This window comes from Schistocerca gregaria, chromosome 6 (assembly GCF_023897955.1).
Source record: "Schistocerca gregaria isolate iqSchGreg1 chromosome 6, iqSchGreg1.2, whole genome shotgun sequence".
Lineage (NCBI taxonomy): Eukaryota > Metazoa > Arthropoda > Insecta > Orthoptera > Acrididae > Schistocerca > Schistocerca gregaria.
Genome location: NC_064925.1, coordinates 407088419 through 407105650, shown reverse-complemented (window position 1 = coordinate 407105650; position 17232 = coordinate 407088419). Strand labels below are relative to the sequence as shown.

General features: G+C 42.2%; 1 protein-coding gene across 1 annotated transcript in view; it reads right to left on the bottom strand.

The window, feature by feature from the left end:
- The window catches only part of LOC126278348 (vacuolar protein sorting-associated protein 16 homolog), a 214654-nt gene that overhangs the window by 57920 nt on the left and 139502 nt on the right, over positions 1-17232 (bottom strand). The window contains exon 10 of the mRNA XM_049978390.1: positions 8955-9089. Within this exon, the coding sequence (XP_049834347.1) occupies positions 8955-9089 (135 nt within the window). The remainder of the gene's footprint in view (positions 1-8954; positions 9090-17232) is intronic.

Genomic DNA, 17232 nt, shown 5'->3' with positions numbered 1-17232 from the left:
ATTGCAGGGTTTAACAAGGATGTTACGGAGGTTAGGGGGACGACGAAAGGCAACTCTGGGTGGTGTGGGGAGAATTTTGTCAAGGGATGATCTCATTTCAGGGGTTGACTTGAGAAAGTCATATCCCTGGCAGAGTAATTTATTGATGTATTCGAGGCCAGGATAATATTGGGTGACAAGGGGGATGCTTCTGTGTGGTCTGAGGGTAGGAATATTGTTGTTGGACGGGGAGGAATGTATTGCTCGGGAGATCTGTTTGTGGACAAGGTCTGCAGGATAGTTGCGGGAGAGGAAAGCACTGGTCAGGTTATTGGTGTAATTGTTGAGGGATTCGTCACTGGAGCAGATACGTTTGCCACGAATACCTAGGCTGTAGGGAAGGGAGCGTTTGATGTGGAATGGATGGCAGCTATCAAAGTGAAGGTACTGTTGTTTGTTGGTGGGTTTGATATGGACAGAGGTGTGGATGTGAGCTTCAACAAGATGAAGGTCAACATCCAGGAAGGTGGCTTTGGTTTTGGAGAAGGACCAGGTGAAATTCAGATTCGAAAAGGAGTTGAGGTTATGGAGAAAATTAAGGAGTGTTTCCTCACCATGAGTCCAGACCACAAAGATGTCATCTATAAACCTATACCAGGCCAGGGGAAGCAGCTGTTGGGTCTTCAGGAAAGCCTCCTCCATGCGGCCCATGAAGAGGTTGGCATAGGATGGAGCCATCCTGGTTCCCATGACAGTTCCCCTGATTTGTTTGTAGGTCTGGCCTTCAAAAGTGAAGTAATTATGGGTGAGGATGAAGTTGGTAAGTGTGATAAGGAACGAGGTTTTTGGAAGATCTTCGGGTGGGCGTTGGGAGAGGTAGTGCTCAAGGGCAGAGAGACCATGGGTGTGTGGGATGTTTGTGTAAAGGGATGTAGCATCTATGGTGACAAGAAAGGTTTCCGGTGGGAGAGGAGTGGGAATGGATTTGAGGCGTTCTAGGAAGTGGTTTGTGTCCTTGATGTAGGATGGGAGTCTGCAGGTGATAGGTTGGAGGTGTTGGTCTACCAGAGCTGAGATACGTTCTGTTGGGGCTTTGAAGCCTGCTACAATGGGACGGCCAGGATGGTTCTCTTTGTGGATTTTGGGTAATAGGTAGAAGGTAGGGGTACGTGGCTCAGGTGAAGTGAGTAAGTCTATGGAAGCCATTGCGAGGCCTTGTGAGGGACCTTGGATTTTTAGGATTTTCTGCAGCTCAGTCTGAATGGAGGGAATGGGATCCTGGGTAACAGCTTTGTAGGTTGAGGTGTCGGAGAGTTGACGCAGTCCTTCTGCCACATACTCCACACGGTCAAGTACCACAGTTGTGGAGCCTTTATCCACCGGAAGGATTACAATAGAGCGGTCTGTTTTCAGCTGCTTAATGGCACGGAATTCAGCTGGGGTGATGTTGGGGGTTGTCGGAATGTTCTTCAAGAAGGACTGGGAGGCAACACTGGATGTGAGGAATTCCTGAAACGTCTGCAAGGGATGGTTTTGGGGGAGGGGAGGAGGATCCCATTGAGAAGGCGGTCGGAACTGTTCTAAACAAGGTTCAACACTGGGTCTAGTATTTGGGGGCTGTGTTTGGGTGGTGAAGTGATATTTCCAGTTGAGGTTCCGGGTGAAAGAGAGGAGATCTTTAACCAGGGCAGTGTGGTTGAATTTAGGTGTGGGGCTAAAGGTTAAGCCTTTTGATAGAACAGATGTCTCTTGAGGAGAGAGGGATCTGGATGAGAGGTTTAGAACTGAATTGGAGTTGGTGATATGTGGCATTTGACTGTGGTTATAGTTGAGATTTGGTCTGTGTGGGGTATGTGCTTGTATGGGGAGATTGAGTAGGGTGGCTAGGCTAGGTTTGTTGGCTATGAGGGGGGTTTGTTGACGGTTCTGTTGTGGTTGGTGTTTGTGAGGGATAGGGAGAGGGTCCCCACTTCTTAGGTGTTGCACTAGCACTGTGGATAGTTTTTTCAGGTGGTGTGTGGCATGGGACTCAAGTTTGCGGCTGGCTTCTAGGATGATGTTCCTGAGTGTGTTCTCCAAGCAAGGGTTTGAGAGGTGGAGGACTTTGAAGAGAGATAGGAGCTGTTGGGAGTGGTGGTTACATGAAGTAGTGTAGAGGTTCAGGACAAGTTGGGTAAGGGCTAAGGATTGAAGGTTCTGGAAGTCCAGGAGAGATTGGTGGAAGGAGGAATTGCACCCAGAGATGGGAACTTTTAAGGTAAGTCCTTTAGGGGTAATTCCAAAGGTTAAGCAGGAACGGAGGAAAAGTATGTGGGACTGCAGTTTGGCTACGGTAAATGCATGTTTCCGGAATGAATGTAAATAATGTGGTATAGGATTAGGGTACATAGTGGGTAACTGGTGGGTAGGGAAATTAAATAAAGTTAGAATAGTAATCACAAGAAGGAATAAAACACGGAAGGAAGGGCGAGAAAGAAAGAAATTGTGTTGGTAACGTTAAATACCAAAGAAAGACCACCGAATAAGAAAAATACGGAAAAAGTTGACCAGACCAAGCAAGTATGTCCAGATCAGGGGAAAAAGAACACACGCTGCTCAAAAACAGAGATAGCGAGTAGCGGAAAAAAGATCGCGCATGACGCAAAAAAGATCACGCGTGACGCAAAAAAGATCGCGCGTGCCGCAAAAAAGATCGTGCGTGCGCAAAAAAGATCACATGTGCCGCAAAAAGGTTCATGGGTGGCGCAGAAATGTTCCAAAAAATGTTTCCTGTGGCAGAGAAAGATAGGCAATGGCACAAAAATATCACCAGCAACACGAAATCGACGGAATTGGATGATACTGATAGGTGTGGAAGAGATTGTTGGCAGTGATTGTTGGCTGGAAAACAGCGAATAACGAACGTTAAAACTATGGAATGTTAAATAATGGAACGTTAAATAAATAAATCAATAAATAGAAAAAGAGAAGTGGACTATAAACCGAACAAGACACAAGACAATAGGAGGCAAATGAAACTAGCACAGTTGGTGACGAATATATATATATATATATATATATATATATATATATATATATATATATATATATATATATAACACTGAAGAAGAGAAAGTGTTTAGATGATAGATGTAAGTGATAGCTAACAAAAGGGACAAAACAATGAAGAATGTGGACCATATAGGTGATCTAACTAATTAATGGAAAATCTCATATAAAGATGTGAAACAATTACTAACAAAGAGATAGAGGGGCTGGCCAGTACTTACCTCAGCTCAGTACAGCCGATAGAAACACAAAAAACAACCGAAAATTTAAGCTCCTAGCTTTCGGAATAAATGTTCCTTCATCAGGGAGGAGAGAGGGGAAAGAAAGGGAAGAAGGGAAAGTGGATTTAGTTACTCACAACCCAGGTTATGAAGCAACAGGGAAAGGAAAACAGGGAAGGTAGCAAGGATGGAGGCATGGTTGTCAGAGGGAAGCCAAAGATATTCTACTGCAGGTACTGTGCCAGCTTCAAACCAAAGAGGATGCATACAGAAGTAAAGAGGTGTATAGTATAAAGATGTAGGATGGAAAGATGCATGAATGGCTAAAGAGGAAAGGGAAAGAGGAGAAGACTGAAAAGTAAATGGGAGTGAGGTTGTTTAACGTAGGTTTAGTCCAGGGGGATGGCGGGATGAAAGGATGTGCTGGAGTGCAAGTTCCCATCTCCGCAGTTCAGAGGGACTGGTGTTGGGTGGGAGAAGCCAAATGGCACATACAGTGTAGCAGGTTCCTAGGTCCCTAGAATTATGCTGGAGGGCATGCTCCGCTACTGGGTATTGGACATCTCCTAGGCGGACAGTTCGTCTGTGTCCGTTCATGCGCTCAGCCAGTTTAGTTGTTGTCATACCGATGTAAAAGGCTGTGCAGTGCAGGCATGTCAGCTGATAAACGACATGTGTAGTCCCACATGTGGCCCTGCCTTGAATTGTGTATGTTTTCCTAGTAGCGGGGCTGGAGTAGGTGGTTGTGGGGGGATGCATGGGGCAGGTTTTGCAGCGGGGTCGGTTGCAGGGGTAGGAACCGCTGGGTAGAGAAGGTAGTCTGGGAATATTGCAGGGTTTAACAAGGATGTTATGGAGGTTAGGGGGACGACGAAAGGCAACTCTGGGTGGTGTGGGGAGAATTTTGTCAAGGGATGATCTCATTTCAGGGGTTGACTTGAGAAAGTCATATCCCTGGCAGAGTAATTTATTGATGTATTCGAGGCCAGGATAATATTGGGTGACAAGGGGGATGCTTCTGTGTGGTCTGAGGGTAGGAATATTGTTGTTGGACGGGGAGGAATGTATTGCTCAGGAGATCTGTTTGTGGACAAGGTCTGCAGGATAGTTGCGGGAGAGGAAAGCACTGGTCAGGTTATTGGTGTAATTGTTGTAATTGTTGAGGGATTCGTCACTGGAGCAGATATGTTTGCCAGGAATACCTAGGCTGTAGGGAAGGGAGCGTTTGATGACGAATCCCTCAACAATTACACCAATAACCTGACCAGTGCTTTCCTCTCCCGCAACTATCCTGCAGACCTTGTCCACAAACAGCTCTCCCAAGCAATACATTCCTCCCCGTCCAACAACAATATTCCTACCCTCAGACCACACAGAAGCATCCCCCTTGTCACCCAATATTATCCTGGCCTCGAATACATCAATAAATTACTCCGCCAGGGATATGACTTTCTCAAGTCAACCCCTGAAATGAGATCATCCCTTGACAAAATTCTCCCCACACCACCCAGATTTGCCTTTCGTCGTCCCCCTAACCTCCGTAACATCCTTGTTAAACCCTGCAATATTCCCAGACTACCTTCTCTACCCAGCGGTTCCTACCCCTGCAACCGACCCCGCTACAAAACCTGCCCCATGCATCCCCCCACAACCACCTACTCCAGCCCCGCTACTAGGAAAACATACACAATTCAAGGCAGGGCCACGTGTGAGACTACACATGTCGTTTATCAGCTGACATGCCTGCACTGCACAGCCTTTTACATCGGTATGACAACAACTAAACTGGCTGAGCGCATGAACGGACACAGACGAACTGTCCGCCTAGGAGATGTCCAATACCCAGTAGCGGAGCATGCCCTCCAGCATAATTCTAGGGACCTAGGAACCTGCTACACTGTATGTGCCATTTGGCTTCTCCCACCCAACACCAGTCCCTCTGAACTGAGGAGATGGGAACTTGCACTCCAGCACATCCTTTCATCCCGCCATCCCCCTGGACTAAACCTACGTTAAACAACCTCACTCCCATTTACTTTTCAGTCTTCTCCTCTTTCCCTTTCCTCTTTAGCCATTCATGCATCTTTCCATCCTACATCTTTATACTATACACCTCTTTACTTCTGTATGCATCCTCTTTGGTTTGAAGCTGGCACAGTACCTGCAGTAGAATATCTTTGGCTTCCCTCTGACAACCATGCCTCCATCCTTGCTACCTTCCCTGTTTTCCTTTCCCTGTTGCTTCATAACCTGGGTTGTGAGTAACTAAATCCACTTTCCCTTCTTCCCTTTCTTTCCCCTCTCTCCTCCCTGATGAAGGAACATTTATTCCGAAAGCTAGGAGCTTAAATTTTCGGTTGTTTTTTGTGTTTCTATCGGCTGTACTGAGCTGAGGTAAGTACTGGCCAGCCCCTCTATCTCTTTGTTAGTAATTGTTTCACATCTTTATATGAGATTTTCCATTAATTATTTAGATACACTATATATATGATCTGACTGCTTCCACATGTGGCTCTACATTTTACGGGATAAGAAATTCAGTGCAAGGCCTTGAATACATGGTGGTGGGCTGATGTATGCAACAGGACCTGTACTTAATCCCTCAGAAGGTCATAAGCAGTGTGAGAGGGAGCTGGGAGGCAGAGGGCATATGGACAAATAGGGATGCTGCATATGTTGGGTACACAGCTGAATATAACTTTTGGAAGGGTGTGAAGGACTTTTCAGGTGATAGTCCTCTTTTCAGTGCGCTAGAGATCAATGAGACTTAGTCAAGCCTTAATGGAAATCTTATATTAACTCTTCCTTCTTAAGAGGAGGAATCATGGTTTTTGAATGCACAATACAAAGACTGCTTCACAAAAACAGTGATGGGTACTTTGCTCCTGTTTCACAAACAACTTCACCAAGTTTTCCAACAAGAGACAGTGTGTGAGACACTACGTCTGCACTACTGATTGTATCACAAACAAGGTAAGTATGTAAGTATTAAAAAGCTCCTTTCCCTATTGCTGATCACAATCTTTCTCCAGCTGCAGCCACCAGTCAGGTTGGAACTTAACCAACCTATTTTGATGTCTCTTAAAGGTCACAGATTTTCATTTTCATCTATCTTCTTCTGATGATTAGTAAGTGTTTTATTCAGTTAATAATGATTTAGAACAACACTGTTACATTTCAATTCTCACTTCATTCATATATACTGTTATTAAACACATAATGAATGATCAGCTTGCTTACAATGAAGTATACAGCTTTAACAACACAAACTGATGAACTCCATAGGCTATCTATGAAAAGTCACAAGTGTAACAGATAATTTATACACATGGTGGTTATAATTAAACTTCCACTACTTGAGCCAGTCTACACACAAAACTATTTACTATAAGGGTACCCAACATTACAGAAATGATGTTCGGACTGTGCACTGCAGGATTTGCACTGTTAGTATGTTGGCGTCTTGACATGCCATTATGTGCCAATACTGCTACAGCAACACAGGTTTGAATGCTGTTTTATAAAAAAGAAAAAAGAAAAAGAAAGGAACAGTGTTGCTGCTCTTTGTTGGTATCTATGCACTAAAGGAATATGGAGGCCCTCTTTCCACACTAGGGTTGAAGAACATGATTCAGAGGTTCAAATTAACTAGTGGTTTGGGAATTGCTCCTGGGAGAGGCTGATGGCCAATTCTACCACAAATTTTTGAAGAAGTTATTGCTAACACAGCTGATAATGCTGAAACCAACGTGTGATCTTTAAGCAGTGCACAAGCTGTCTCTCAACAGCTGGACATTCCATGGTCTACCATTCGAAAAGTGCTGTGAAAAATTGTGAAATGGTATCTCTAGTGCGGTTCCAGGCTGTTGAGGATAGAGATGGACATCACATTGAGTAACATTTTTAAACTGGAATATATATATGGTACACAATTCACATATGTTATTCTCTCGTATAGAAATTAAAATGTGTTTTTGCCAATGGTTCATTCATTATTTCTCTTTCGCATATGCTTAGAAATGTTTTCACAAAATTTCTTTGTCCTAAGATTACTCTTTTTCATGGGGGCCCTATCCAGTAGCAAAAGTTTAATTATAACTACCCCATAGAACAATGATTGTAATTCTTGGATGGAGCAATATGTAAAATAAGGGAAAGGCAAGCATTCACCTATAGCAGATCAATACATCAAGCCCAGAAACATGTAACAGAAAACAGCATCCCCACTAGCTTTCAAATACCAGATGTTTTTCTAAACAAAGTACACACATTCACATACACAACCACGTAGAAACCCAAATGCACACAGCAGGAATGGTTATTGGTACTTGATTATTAAAAGCAGTTGCCTGAGCTGATGAAGGTGGGTACAGGGAAGAGAAGAACAAGAAAAGGGAGTAAAGGAAAAAGGCATGTCTTTGGACAGATGACTCTGTGACCACACTACAAGACAAAAAGAGTATAGAGTAGAACAAAAAGATATATAGGAAGAGGGTGAGGGTGAGGGGAGAAAGGTTAAGATACAGAGGGAGAATGAAGGCTGAGGGGCTGAAAAGAGGGAGGGAGGAAGATGGAGGGGAGAGGGAGGGGGGAGGAAGGGGGAGGGAGGGAGGGAGGGAGGAGAAAGAGGGGGGAAAGAGGAGGGAGGGAGGGAGGGAGGGAGGGAGGGAGGGAGGGAGGAGAAAGAGGGGGGAAAGAGGAGGGAGGGAGGGAGGGAGGGAGGGAGGGAGGGAGGGAGGGAGGGAGGGGGAGGGGGAGGGAGAGAGAGAGAGAGAGAGAGAGAGAGAGAGAGAGAGAGAGAGAGTGCTCGCAGGGGAAAGGGTAGGGGAGAAGAGTGGTGGGAGAAGGCAGAGCTTAAAGTGATACAATAGGAACAGGTCAGTGGAGGTTTAGGGTAAAGGGACTGAAAGTGCAGGTTATTCTGGAAAGGTAATTCCCATCTGTGTAGTTCACAGAAACTTGTGCTTGTAAGAAGTATCCAAATGGCCCATGTACTGAAGTGGCTGTTAAAGTAATTTATGTTGTGGTGTGCAGCATACTTGGCAACTGGGTAGTCAAGTTTGTGGTTTGTCACAGTTTGGCAGTGGCCACTCATGTGAGTAGACAGCTGGTTACTAGTCATGCCCACATAGAATACTGTAGACAAATTGCAGCATAGCTCATACATAACATGACTGCTTTCACACGTGGCCCTAGATACGAAATGCCTGTGAAAGCAGCCATTTTATATATCAGCTATTAATCCAGTTGCTGAACATGCTGCACACCTCAACACAGAGACTTCAACAGTTGTTTCACTGTGTGGGCGATTTGGATATTGCCTTTCAGCACAATTTTCGTGGGGCTGCACAGACAGGAATTGTCTCTCCAGCTTATCATGCACTGTTGCAATCCCTCTAGTGTAAACCTCCAATACCCCTCTCCCACTGCCTCTACTTACCTTTTCTCTTCTCTTCTTTCTTTAGTCCACGGAGGAGGAGGAGAGAAGAAAAATAGTTATTAGTCTTGGGGTTAATCTGAAGACCACAAGGAATTACAAGACGTGAACCTCCTAGAACTGAAGTGACACTGCCTTCCTATGACTGACTTGCTTCCCAATTTAAGAATGAGCTGTAGTATGATTTTAAATTTACATGTGATGAAAACAAATGCATTTTGGCACTTTCCATCTGTAAATAGGTGAATGGCTGACTGAACTATACAAACCTTTATTGCAAGTTGTGTACGACCACAGTCTGCAGCCTTAATAGCAATATCACTGTATGATACACCAGGCGTATCCCCCAACTTCTCTGCGATTTCACGAGCCACCTGTTCACGATCCAGCTGTGTCTGCTTTACCTGAAAGAGATTCAAAGAATAAGTTCAACATAACTACCCAAAAGAAGAAGAAAACTGCATACCTCTATATATACATACATACTCTGCATACTAGTCCACACCAGGCATTCAGCTTTGGGTTTTCCCAAACAGAATGACACTAAGTGAATAAGCAAAACATTTAGCATACTGGCTACTCCATAATGGAGGAAGGTAACCTTATTTTGGAAATGAAATGTTTTTAATTAAGCCAGCATAAACATCATCAGCATACTGCTGCATACCATTAAAGTGGCTTTCAATGTGCAACTGTCGATGTTAATGTAGACTTCCAGAGCAAGTTTTTGTTAATGCAGCATGGCACTGAGCTCAGGTAATTGTAAAATATGAATAACCTAGTTGCACCCCTCAGTGTCACAGTTAAACATTTATTTATAAAGAAATGTTAATGCCAAAACTCATTATCCACAAATAAGTTATCTATTTGCAGACCAACATATCGCACAACATAAGAAGGGGGAGTTCGGCAAATTTTGAGACAATGAGAGAAGCCAGTAGAATGCATGTCACTCACAACTCATTTGTTTACTTAAGGAAAAAATTGAGACACAACCAAGTAGTGAATTACAAAATGTGCCAGGAAAGAGAAAGTAAATAATTTCATGACTGTTTGCAACATTCCTAGCACAGAAAGGATCATAACTGTCTTGGTGTGTATGGAGAGCCAGCTCTGTAAACAGCATTCCGTGATTTCTCATTCTCTGTGTATATGAAGAGTTTTCTGGGTCCCAATATACACGAGCAGCCAAGCAGCTGTCCAAGAGAAAAACGTGGTGTTCCAGATGAATACCTGCCACTTCTAACAACTGTCCTCGACTCTTATGTACGGTGATCGAGAAGGCCACTTTCAAAGGGAACTGCAAGCATTTGAACTGGAAAGGCAAATTTGTTGGGATGATAGGAATTCACGGTATCAATACCATCTCTCCTTTGGCTCCACTACTGATGATGATGCCCTGCATGATACACCCACTCAGCTCTATGACGTGTAACCTGGTGCCATTGCACAACTTTGGAGTATCCAGGTTATGCACCAGTGTTGTTGTTTTGTTATAGGTTGCAAGAACAACTAGGGCCATACACACCCATGTCAAAACTGTAAAACACAAACACAAAAAGAGGAATTAAAAATGACTACATGTTAATCCCAGTCACTGCAAGAGAAGACAGATAAAAACAGGGATTTGGAGAAAGGTCTATAAAATATGCTATAGAGAAACAAGAGGTCCAGATCTAAAAATTAAATGGTCTTCGCCATATTGCTATGACAGATAAAAAGAATGCATCAGTATGACAGGCACACCCGTCTTCAGATCCATCTTCAGGGATGACACCCCCAGCAGCTATAATGGAGTAGAAATTTTACAGAGTATGTAGTAGTGTCATCTCTTGTTACCACTGTATCAACTGAAATTAGGTTGTCAATTCCTCAGATATGTGATCAATAAATTTTTATTGATATTTGTCGCTGATTCATTCGTGGGCACCAATAACTCTTTGCTAAAGTTAATGAATTCATTTCACAGTTAAATTTCATGGATGACATTTTAGTCACGTTACACACCCCATGGGAACAATAATCACATTGACCATCCCACAAGTACAGTGACTTTTTTCAGAATAAAATGTAGCCTATGTGTTAATTCAGGGTGCACGCTATCTCCATTCCAAAGTTCATCCAAAACCAGAGAGATGCTTAACCCCAATGGAGTAACAAACACAATAACTTGACGAAGAAATAAAATAACCAATTTCTAGTTTGGTGCAGCACATGTGTTATAATATTTGTATGTACAACAACATTTTTGTGTGTCTGCGACTGTTACCTGCAGATATGCTTGCATATCATAATCAAATCCAGCCTCACTAAAAACCTACCACATTCTACACATAAAGGAATGTCATCTCTATGTCATGCATCGCCATTATTGTGAGTCTTCAAGCGTCTCAAAAGCTGCAAGATAGCCTGACTTTCTAAATGCTAAAATACAATAACCTTGTACCACTTTGAGGGTTAAACATTGTATTTATTATGTTGGGTTGGGTTTGGGTTGTTTGCGGAAGGAGACCACACAGTGAGTTCATCGGTCTCATCAGATTAGGGAAGGACTGGGAAGGAAGTTGGCCGTGCCCTTTCAAAGAAACCATCCTGGCATTTGCCTGGAGTGATTTAGGGAAATCACGGAAAACCTAAATCAGGATGGCCGGACGCAGGATTGAACCATCGTCCTCCCGAATGCGAGTCCAGTGCACTAGGCACTGCGCCACCTCGCTCGGTTTCATTATGTTGAATCATAATATGTAGGACATATTAAAAATAAAAGAACTTTCACAAGTATGTTACAGTTCAAAAGTCAAAGAGTAAATAGATTTTCTATGGGTAATTATTGTTCCACATTTCATGTTATATTCTTCATATCAATTAGTATCTTTTACTACACACATTTAAAAATAGCCTATGTGTGAATTTGGTGCACAAGCTAATTTCTTGCAAATTTTCTTCCAAAACAAAGATGCTGTAACTTACCAAACGAAAGTGTTGGTATGTTGATAGCAGACAATAAAAATCACACAAATACACACACAAATTTCGAGCTTTCGCAACCTAAGGTTGCTAAGTCAGGAAAGAGGGAAGGAGAGGGAAAGACGAAAGGATGTGGGTTTTAAGGGAGAGGGTAAGGAGTCATTCCAATCCCGGGAGTGGAAAGACTTACCTTAGGGGGAAAAAAGGAAAGGTATACACTCGCACACACACACATATCCATCCGCACATATAAAGACACCGGCAGACATATGTAAATAGTTGCTAGTTTTGTTTACGTTTTTTAGTCGTAAATTTTGCGTGAGTGTAGATTTTCGTTTTTGACTAGAGTTGTCACTTCAAAGTCAAATTAATTTGTGTCTGTCATACAGAGTTTAGGTAGTTAAAACTTTCGGAAGTAAGTTTCAAAGTTTGTTTACTTTAGTGTTTATTTACAGATTAGTACTGGTTACGAAACTACTGTGGTCTTGTGCCAACTTATTCTCTGCTTTTGTGTTAATTTAATCTATCAAACCATGAGTTAAAACTGTGGTGGTTGCTGTAGAAATTTGAAAGAGGGGGTGTTCTGTGTAGACTGTAAGTTATTGTTTCATTGGGGCACATATAGCGGTGAGGAAACGAGGGTAGAAAATGAGGCTCTTCGATGGCAGTGTTGCTTATGTAGAAAGGACAGAAAAATTGCTGAACAGGAGGCAAAAACCTGTGCCTTTAAGGTTGAATTAGATAACATGAACTTGGAATTACGTAGGTTAAGGTAGGAAAAAAGAGACTGGGAACTGGGAAAAGATAGCAAGCAAAGGGCAAAAAAGGCAAACACTTGAAAATACTCCAGAAATTCAAATAGTGAATCAGTTTGGCTTGCTATTTGAAGTGGAGAAACGGCCTCATCCAGATGTAGTTGAAACTAGGTTGAAGCAGAATATTAGCTTAAAGAAAAAAGACAGGTCAGGAACAAACCAGAATCGGAAAAGTAGAATTCTGCTTATAGGCAGCAGTCATGGAGGGGTGTGGACCAGCAGCTTCAGGAGAAATTAGGTGCAGGGTACCAGGTCACAAGTTTTGTGAAACTAAGTGCTAGCCTTATCCAGGTGACAGAAAACTTAGGTCAGCTATGCAGGGACATTGAGAAGGAAGATCAGGTAATTATTGTTGGGGGAGCAGGAAACAGCCTAGCTGTGAATCCAAGTTGCAGTATTAGGAGTGACCTGCATAAAATAGGGGCAGAAACTGGGTGCACAAATGTGGGGTTTGTGGAGGTCTTTGAGTGCCATGATCAGCCCTGGGTAAACACTGCTGTCAGCCATGTTAACACTGAGCTGAACAGGATGCTCCAGACACCAGCAAAATCTCACGTGTCGTTCCAGTTAATGCAATTGGTAGGTGGGGATACACTACACATGGCCTCTACCTGAATAGGAAGGGCAAAGTAGTTAGCTTCTCTATTAGTAGGAACTGTAAGGGGGCCACAGTGTCACACAGGGGGAGATCCCTATGGTTAATGGGTCCAGACAAACAGGTTTTTTAGGTTAAAGACAACAATCAAGATAAATAGAATAAAAGAAACTTCATGTACAGTAAATAGGGGCAAAGCTAAGGGCAGTATCAACTTACTTCATCACAATATCAGGGGAATAAAAAATAAAGTAGATGAGCTATTAGTGTGTTTAGATGATCTCAAAAATAAGAATGAGATTGATGTACTCTGTCTGTCTGAACACCATGTAAATGTGGGGATGGATATTGTCAGTATAAATGGGTATAATTTAGCATCTTACACTTTTAGATCTAGGCTGGATAAAGGAGGAGTTGCCATTTTCATAAAACAAGGGCAGAAATACAAAACTGTAGAAGTAAGCAAATCATGTGCTGATCAGCACTTTGAGGTTTGTGCATGTCAACTTCAGCTAGATAATGTGCTATTGATATTAGCAACAGTGTACAGGTCCCTGTTAGGAGACTGGGAGCTATTCATAAAAAAGTTTGACCCCTATTATGATATCTGTCAGACAAAAAGAAGAAGTTATCGATCTGTGGTGATTTCAATGTAAACTTTCTAAGCAGTTCTGATAGGATAAGTGAACTAGAAGTGTTATTAACAACATAAACTTAGAATCTGTGATCAATTTCCCTAAACGTATAGCTCAAGATAGTAGCACTCTAATAGATAATGTATTTGTACAGAAAGACTATGTAAAACAGTCATATGCTTTCCCTGTGGTAAGCGGATTGTCAGACTATGATGCACAAATGATTAACTTACAAAACCTAACAGGGTGTACAGTAAAAACCATTACGTAAAAGTGTGAGGTTGCTCAACCCAGTATCTATAGAGCACTTCAGAGAAAGTTTAAGAAATGTTAATTGGGGAGATGTATATAATGAGCCAAATGCAACATGAGAATAGTTCAAAAGAACAAGCCAGGCAATACAAGGAAGAGTCAATTTTGAAAAATTTTAGTCAGGTAACTTGCACCTAACAACCTGTTGTGAAATAAGTAAAATTATTAAATCTTTGAAAAATAAATGTTCCTTTGGTGTAGATGACATCTCTAATAAGATATTAAAACAATGTGGAGCAATTACAGCTGATGTTCTGAGTCACATATGTAATGCATCACAAAATCAAAGTATTTTTCCAGACAGGTTAAAACATGCCATTGACAGGCCTCTTGACAAAAAGGGGGACACCACAGATGTCAATAATTGTCAGCCAATATCCCTGCTTACAGCATTTTCAAAAATCTTCGAGAAAATAATGTACTCAAGAGTGGTTAGCCATCTCAATAGTACTGGGATACTTATTAAATCACAGTTCGGATTTCAAAAATGTTGTTCCACTGAGACAGCAATATACAATTTCACTGTCTACATTATAGAGTCTTTAAATAGTAAAATGTCACCAATAGGAATTTTCCGTAACTTGTCCAAAGCATTTGATTGTATGAACCATGACATTATGTTACAGAAATTGCAATTCTATGGCATAAATGGAACAGAGTGGTTTACGTCATACCTACAGAACAGCAAACAAAAAGTTTCTTTATATGGGTCAAGTGATTTAAATAAGTTTGCCTCTTCATCTAACTGGGGTGAAATTACAGTAGGTGTTCCACAGGGTTCAATCATGGGTCCCCTTCTCTTCTTGATATATGTGTATGATCTCCCTTCTCATCTGAAACAAGAAGCTGAACTGACACTGTTTGCTAATGATACAAGCATCATTATTAAACCAGTAAAAGAAATTCCAATTGAAAATGATACAAATAAGGTCTTTGGAAAAGTCATTGATTGGTTTTCTGCAAATGAGCTTCCTCTAAACTTTGAAAAAAAAAGGAAAAAAAACAGTACATCCAATTTTCTGCTGCAAAAAGTACAGTTCCTTCAATAAATCTAACTCATCAACAAAAGTCAGTAGGCAGGGTAGAGTATATTAAGTTTTTGGGTATACATATTGCCCCATAGAAGAAGGTGTAATTAGATGAATGATGAACACTAACTTCACTTAACAAAGGTTTATTCAGCACTTGCACATACAAGAGCGTGAAGTGAGATGCCTCTGGCCAGAACACATATGGTATATATACAGCTATAGAACATTCCAGTACAGTGATTTTTGACATTTGTGGATACTTCTAGAATGTACTCGAACCAAATATGGAAATTAAAATGGTACAGTCCAGGTGAGTTTTGAACTCATAACCCTCAACAGTTTAGTACCATAACCACCACACCACGGTACTACTCAGCTTCCTCTGTAACATTGCTCCCTCCTTAAGAGAACAGCATCACGGTGTTACAGCCTCCTAGTCCAGAACGAATCATCGGTCCTGCATACTCCAACTCCCGATGACTGAAGCTCACCCTAGTGGTGGTCTTCTTAGAACTTCTTTTGCCGCTACGCCCTTAATCACCTTTCTGCTTGTTGCCGGAGCTTCAAATTTACCCTGGGTGGTAGGATCCTTGCAGGGCTTCATTTGCAGGATGTGGACCGTATCTCTGATCTTTTGGGGTTGAAATATTCACCTTCATAAGTAACATCAGACAACTGTCTTACAACCTTATAAGGTTCAAAGTAACGCCTGAGGAGCTTCTCAGAGAGATCAACCTTCCAAAACAGTAGTGAAGATCCAGACGAGGTCACCAGGCTGGTAGACAAAAGGGCGGTGGCTGGCGTCATACCTTCGGCAATCGTTTCCTTGAGCTTGCAGCATGTGGAGTCAAGCTAACTGCCGAGCTTCCTCAGCTCTGGTTAACACCTAGCCAATGTAGTCGTCCACGTCATCAGGATGTAACGGAAACACAGTGTCCACTGTCGTACTCGCCTCATGCCCATGCACCAGGAAACATGGCATAAATCCTGTGGTGTCTTGTTTGGCGGTGTTGTAGGCAAACATCACGAAAGGTAGCACCTCATTCCAGTTGCTCTGCTCAACACTGATAGCATATCGACAAAGGTCTTATTAAGGCATTCAGAAGCCTGTTAGATTGCAGATGGTAGGCAGTAATGTTGAACCGATGGTTTATCTCGGTCATAGGATTCGATTGAAAAACTTTCCCTCAATCTGTAATTAATGACCTTGGGGCACCGTGTTTTAATACAATGTTTTCCACAATGAATTTGGGTACCTCAGATGCTTCGGCTATTTTCACAGCTTTGGTAATGGCATAGTGTGTCAGATACTCAGTGCAAACAATAATCCATCTATTGCCACTAGCAGACATTGGAAATCGTCGGAGGAGGTCAATCCCAAAACACTGGAAAGGCATTTCAGCTGGTGGAATTGGTATGAGTTGGCCATATGGTTTCTTAGGAACTGCCTTTCTCCTCTGGCACTTTTGACAGTGCGACACATAGTGACGGACAGTCTTAAATAAACCTGGACAGAAAAATGTCTTGCGGATTCTATCATAGGCCTTAATAAATCCTAAATGTCCAGCCTCAGGTGAGTCATGGAATTTTTGTAGAACATCTAAGTGCATGTGTTTAGCAATCACTGGTAGCCACCTCTTTCCAAACAGATCAAAGTTTTTATTGCAAAGTAATCCATTAACTAACTTAAGTTGTCCTTTCACATTCTCTTACTGGTTTAAGGCAAGCAAAATTTGACATATCTTAGCATCCTTCTTCTGCTCAGCAGAGAGATCCTGGAGTCCAGTGAGACAGTTACTATCTTCATCAAAGTCTTGATGGTCTGGGACTGGGTTTCTTGAGAGACACTCGGCATCTTGGTGTTTTCTTCCACTTTTGTACACTTTGGTAATGTCATACTCTTGAAAACATAGTGCCCACCTGGCGAGTGGTCCTGTTGGATCCTTAAGACCTGTCAACCAACAACGTGAATGATGGTCTGTAACAACTGTGAATGACCTTCCACAAAGATACTGTCGAAATCTGCACATGACCCAGATCACAGCAAGACATTATCTTTTCGTAGTTGAGTAGTTTCTCTCGGCTTTTGTAAGTGTCCTAGAAGTATAGGCTATAACCTTCTCTTTTCCATCCAAAATTTGCACCCGAACAGCACCGAGCCCATACCCACTGGCATCTGTGAGTAGTTCTGT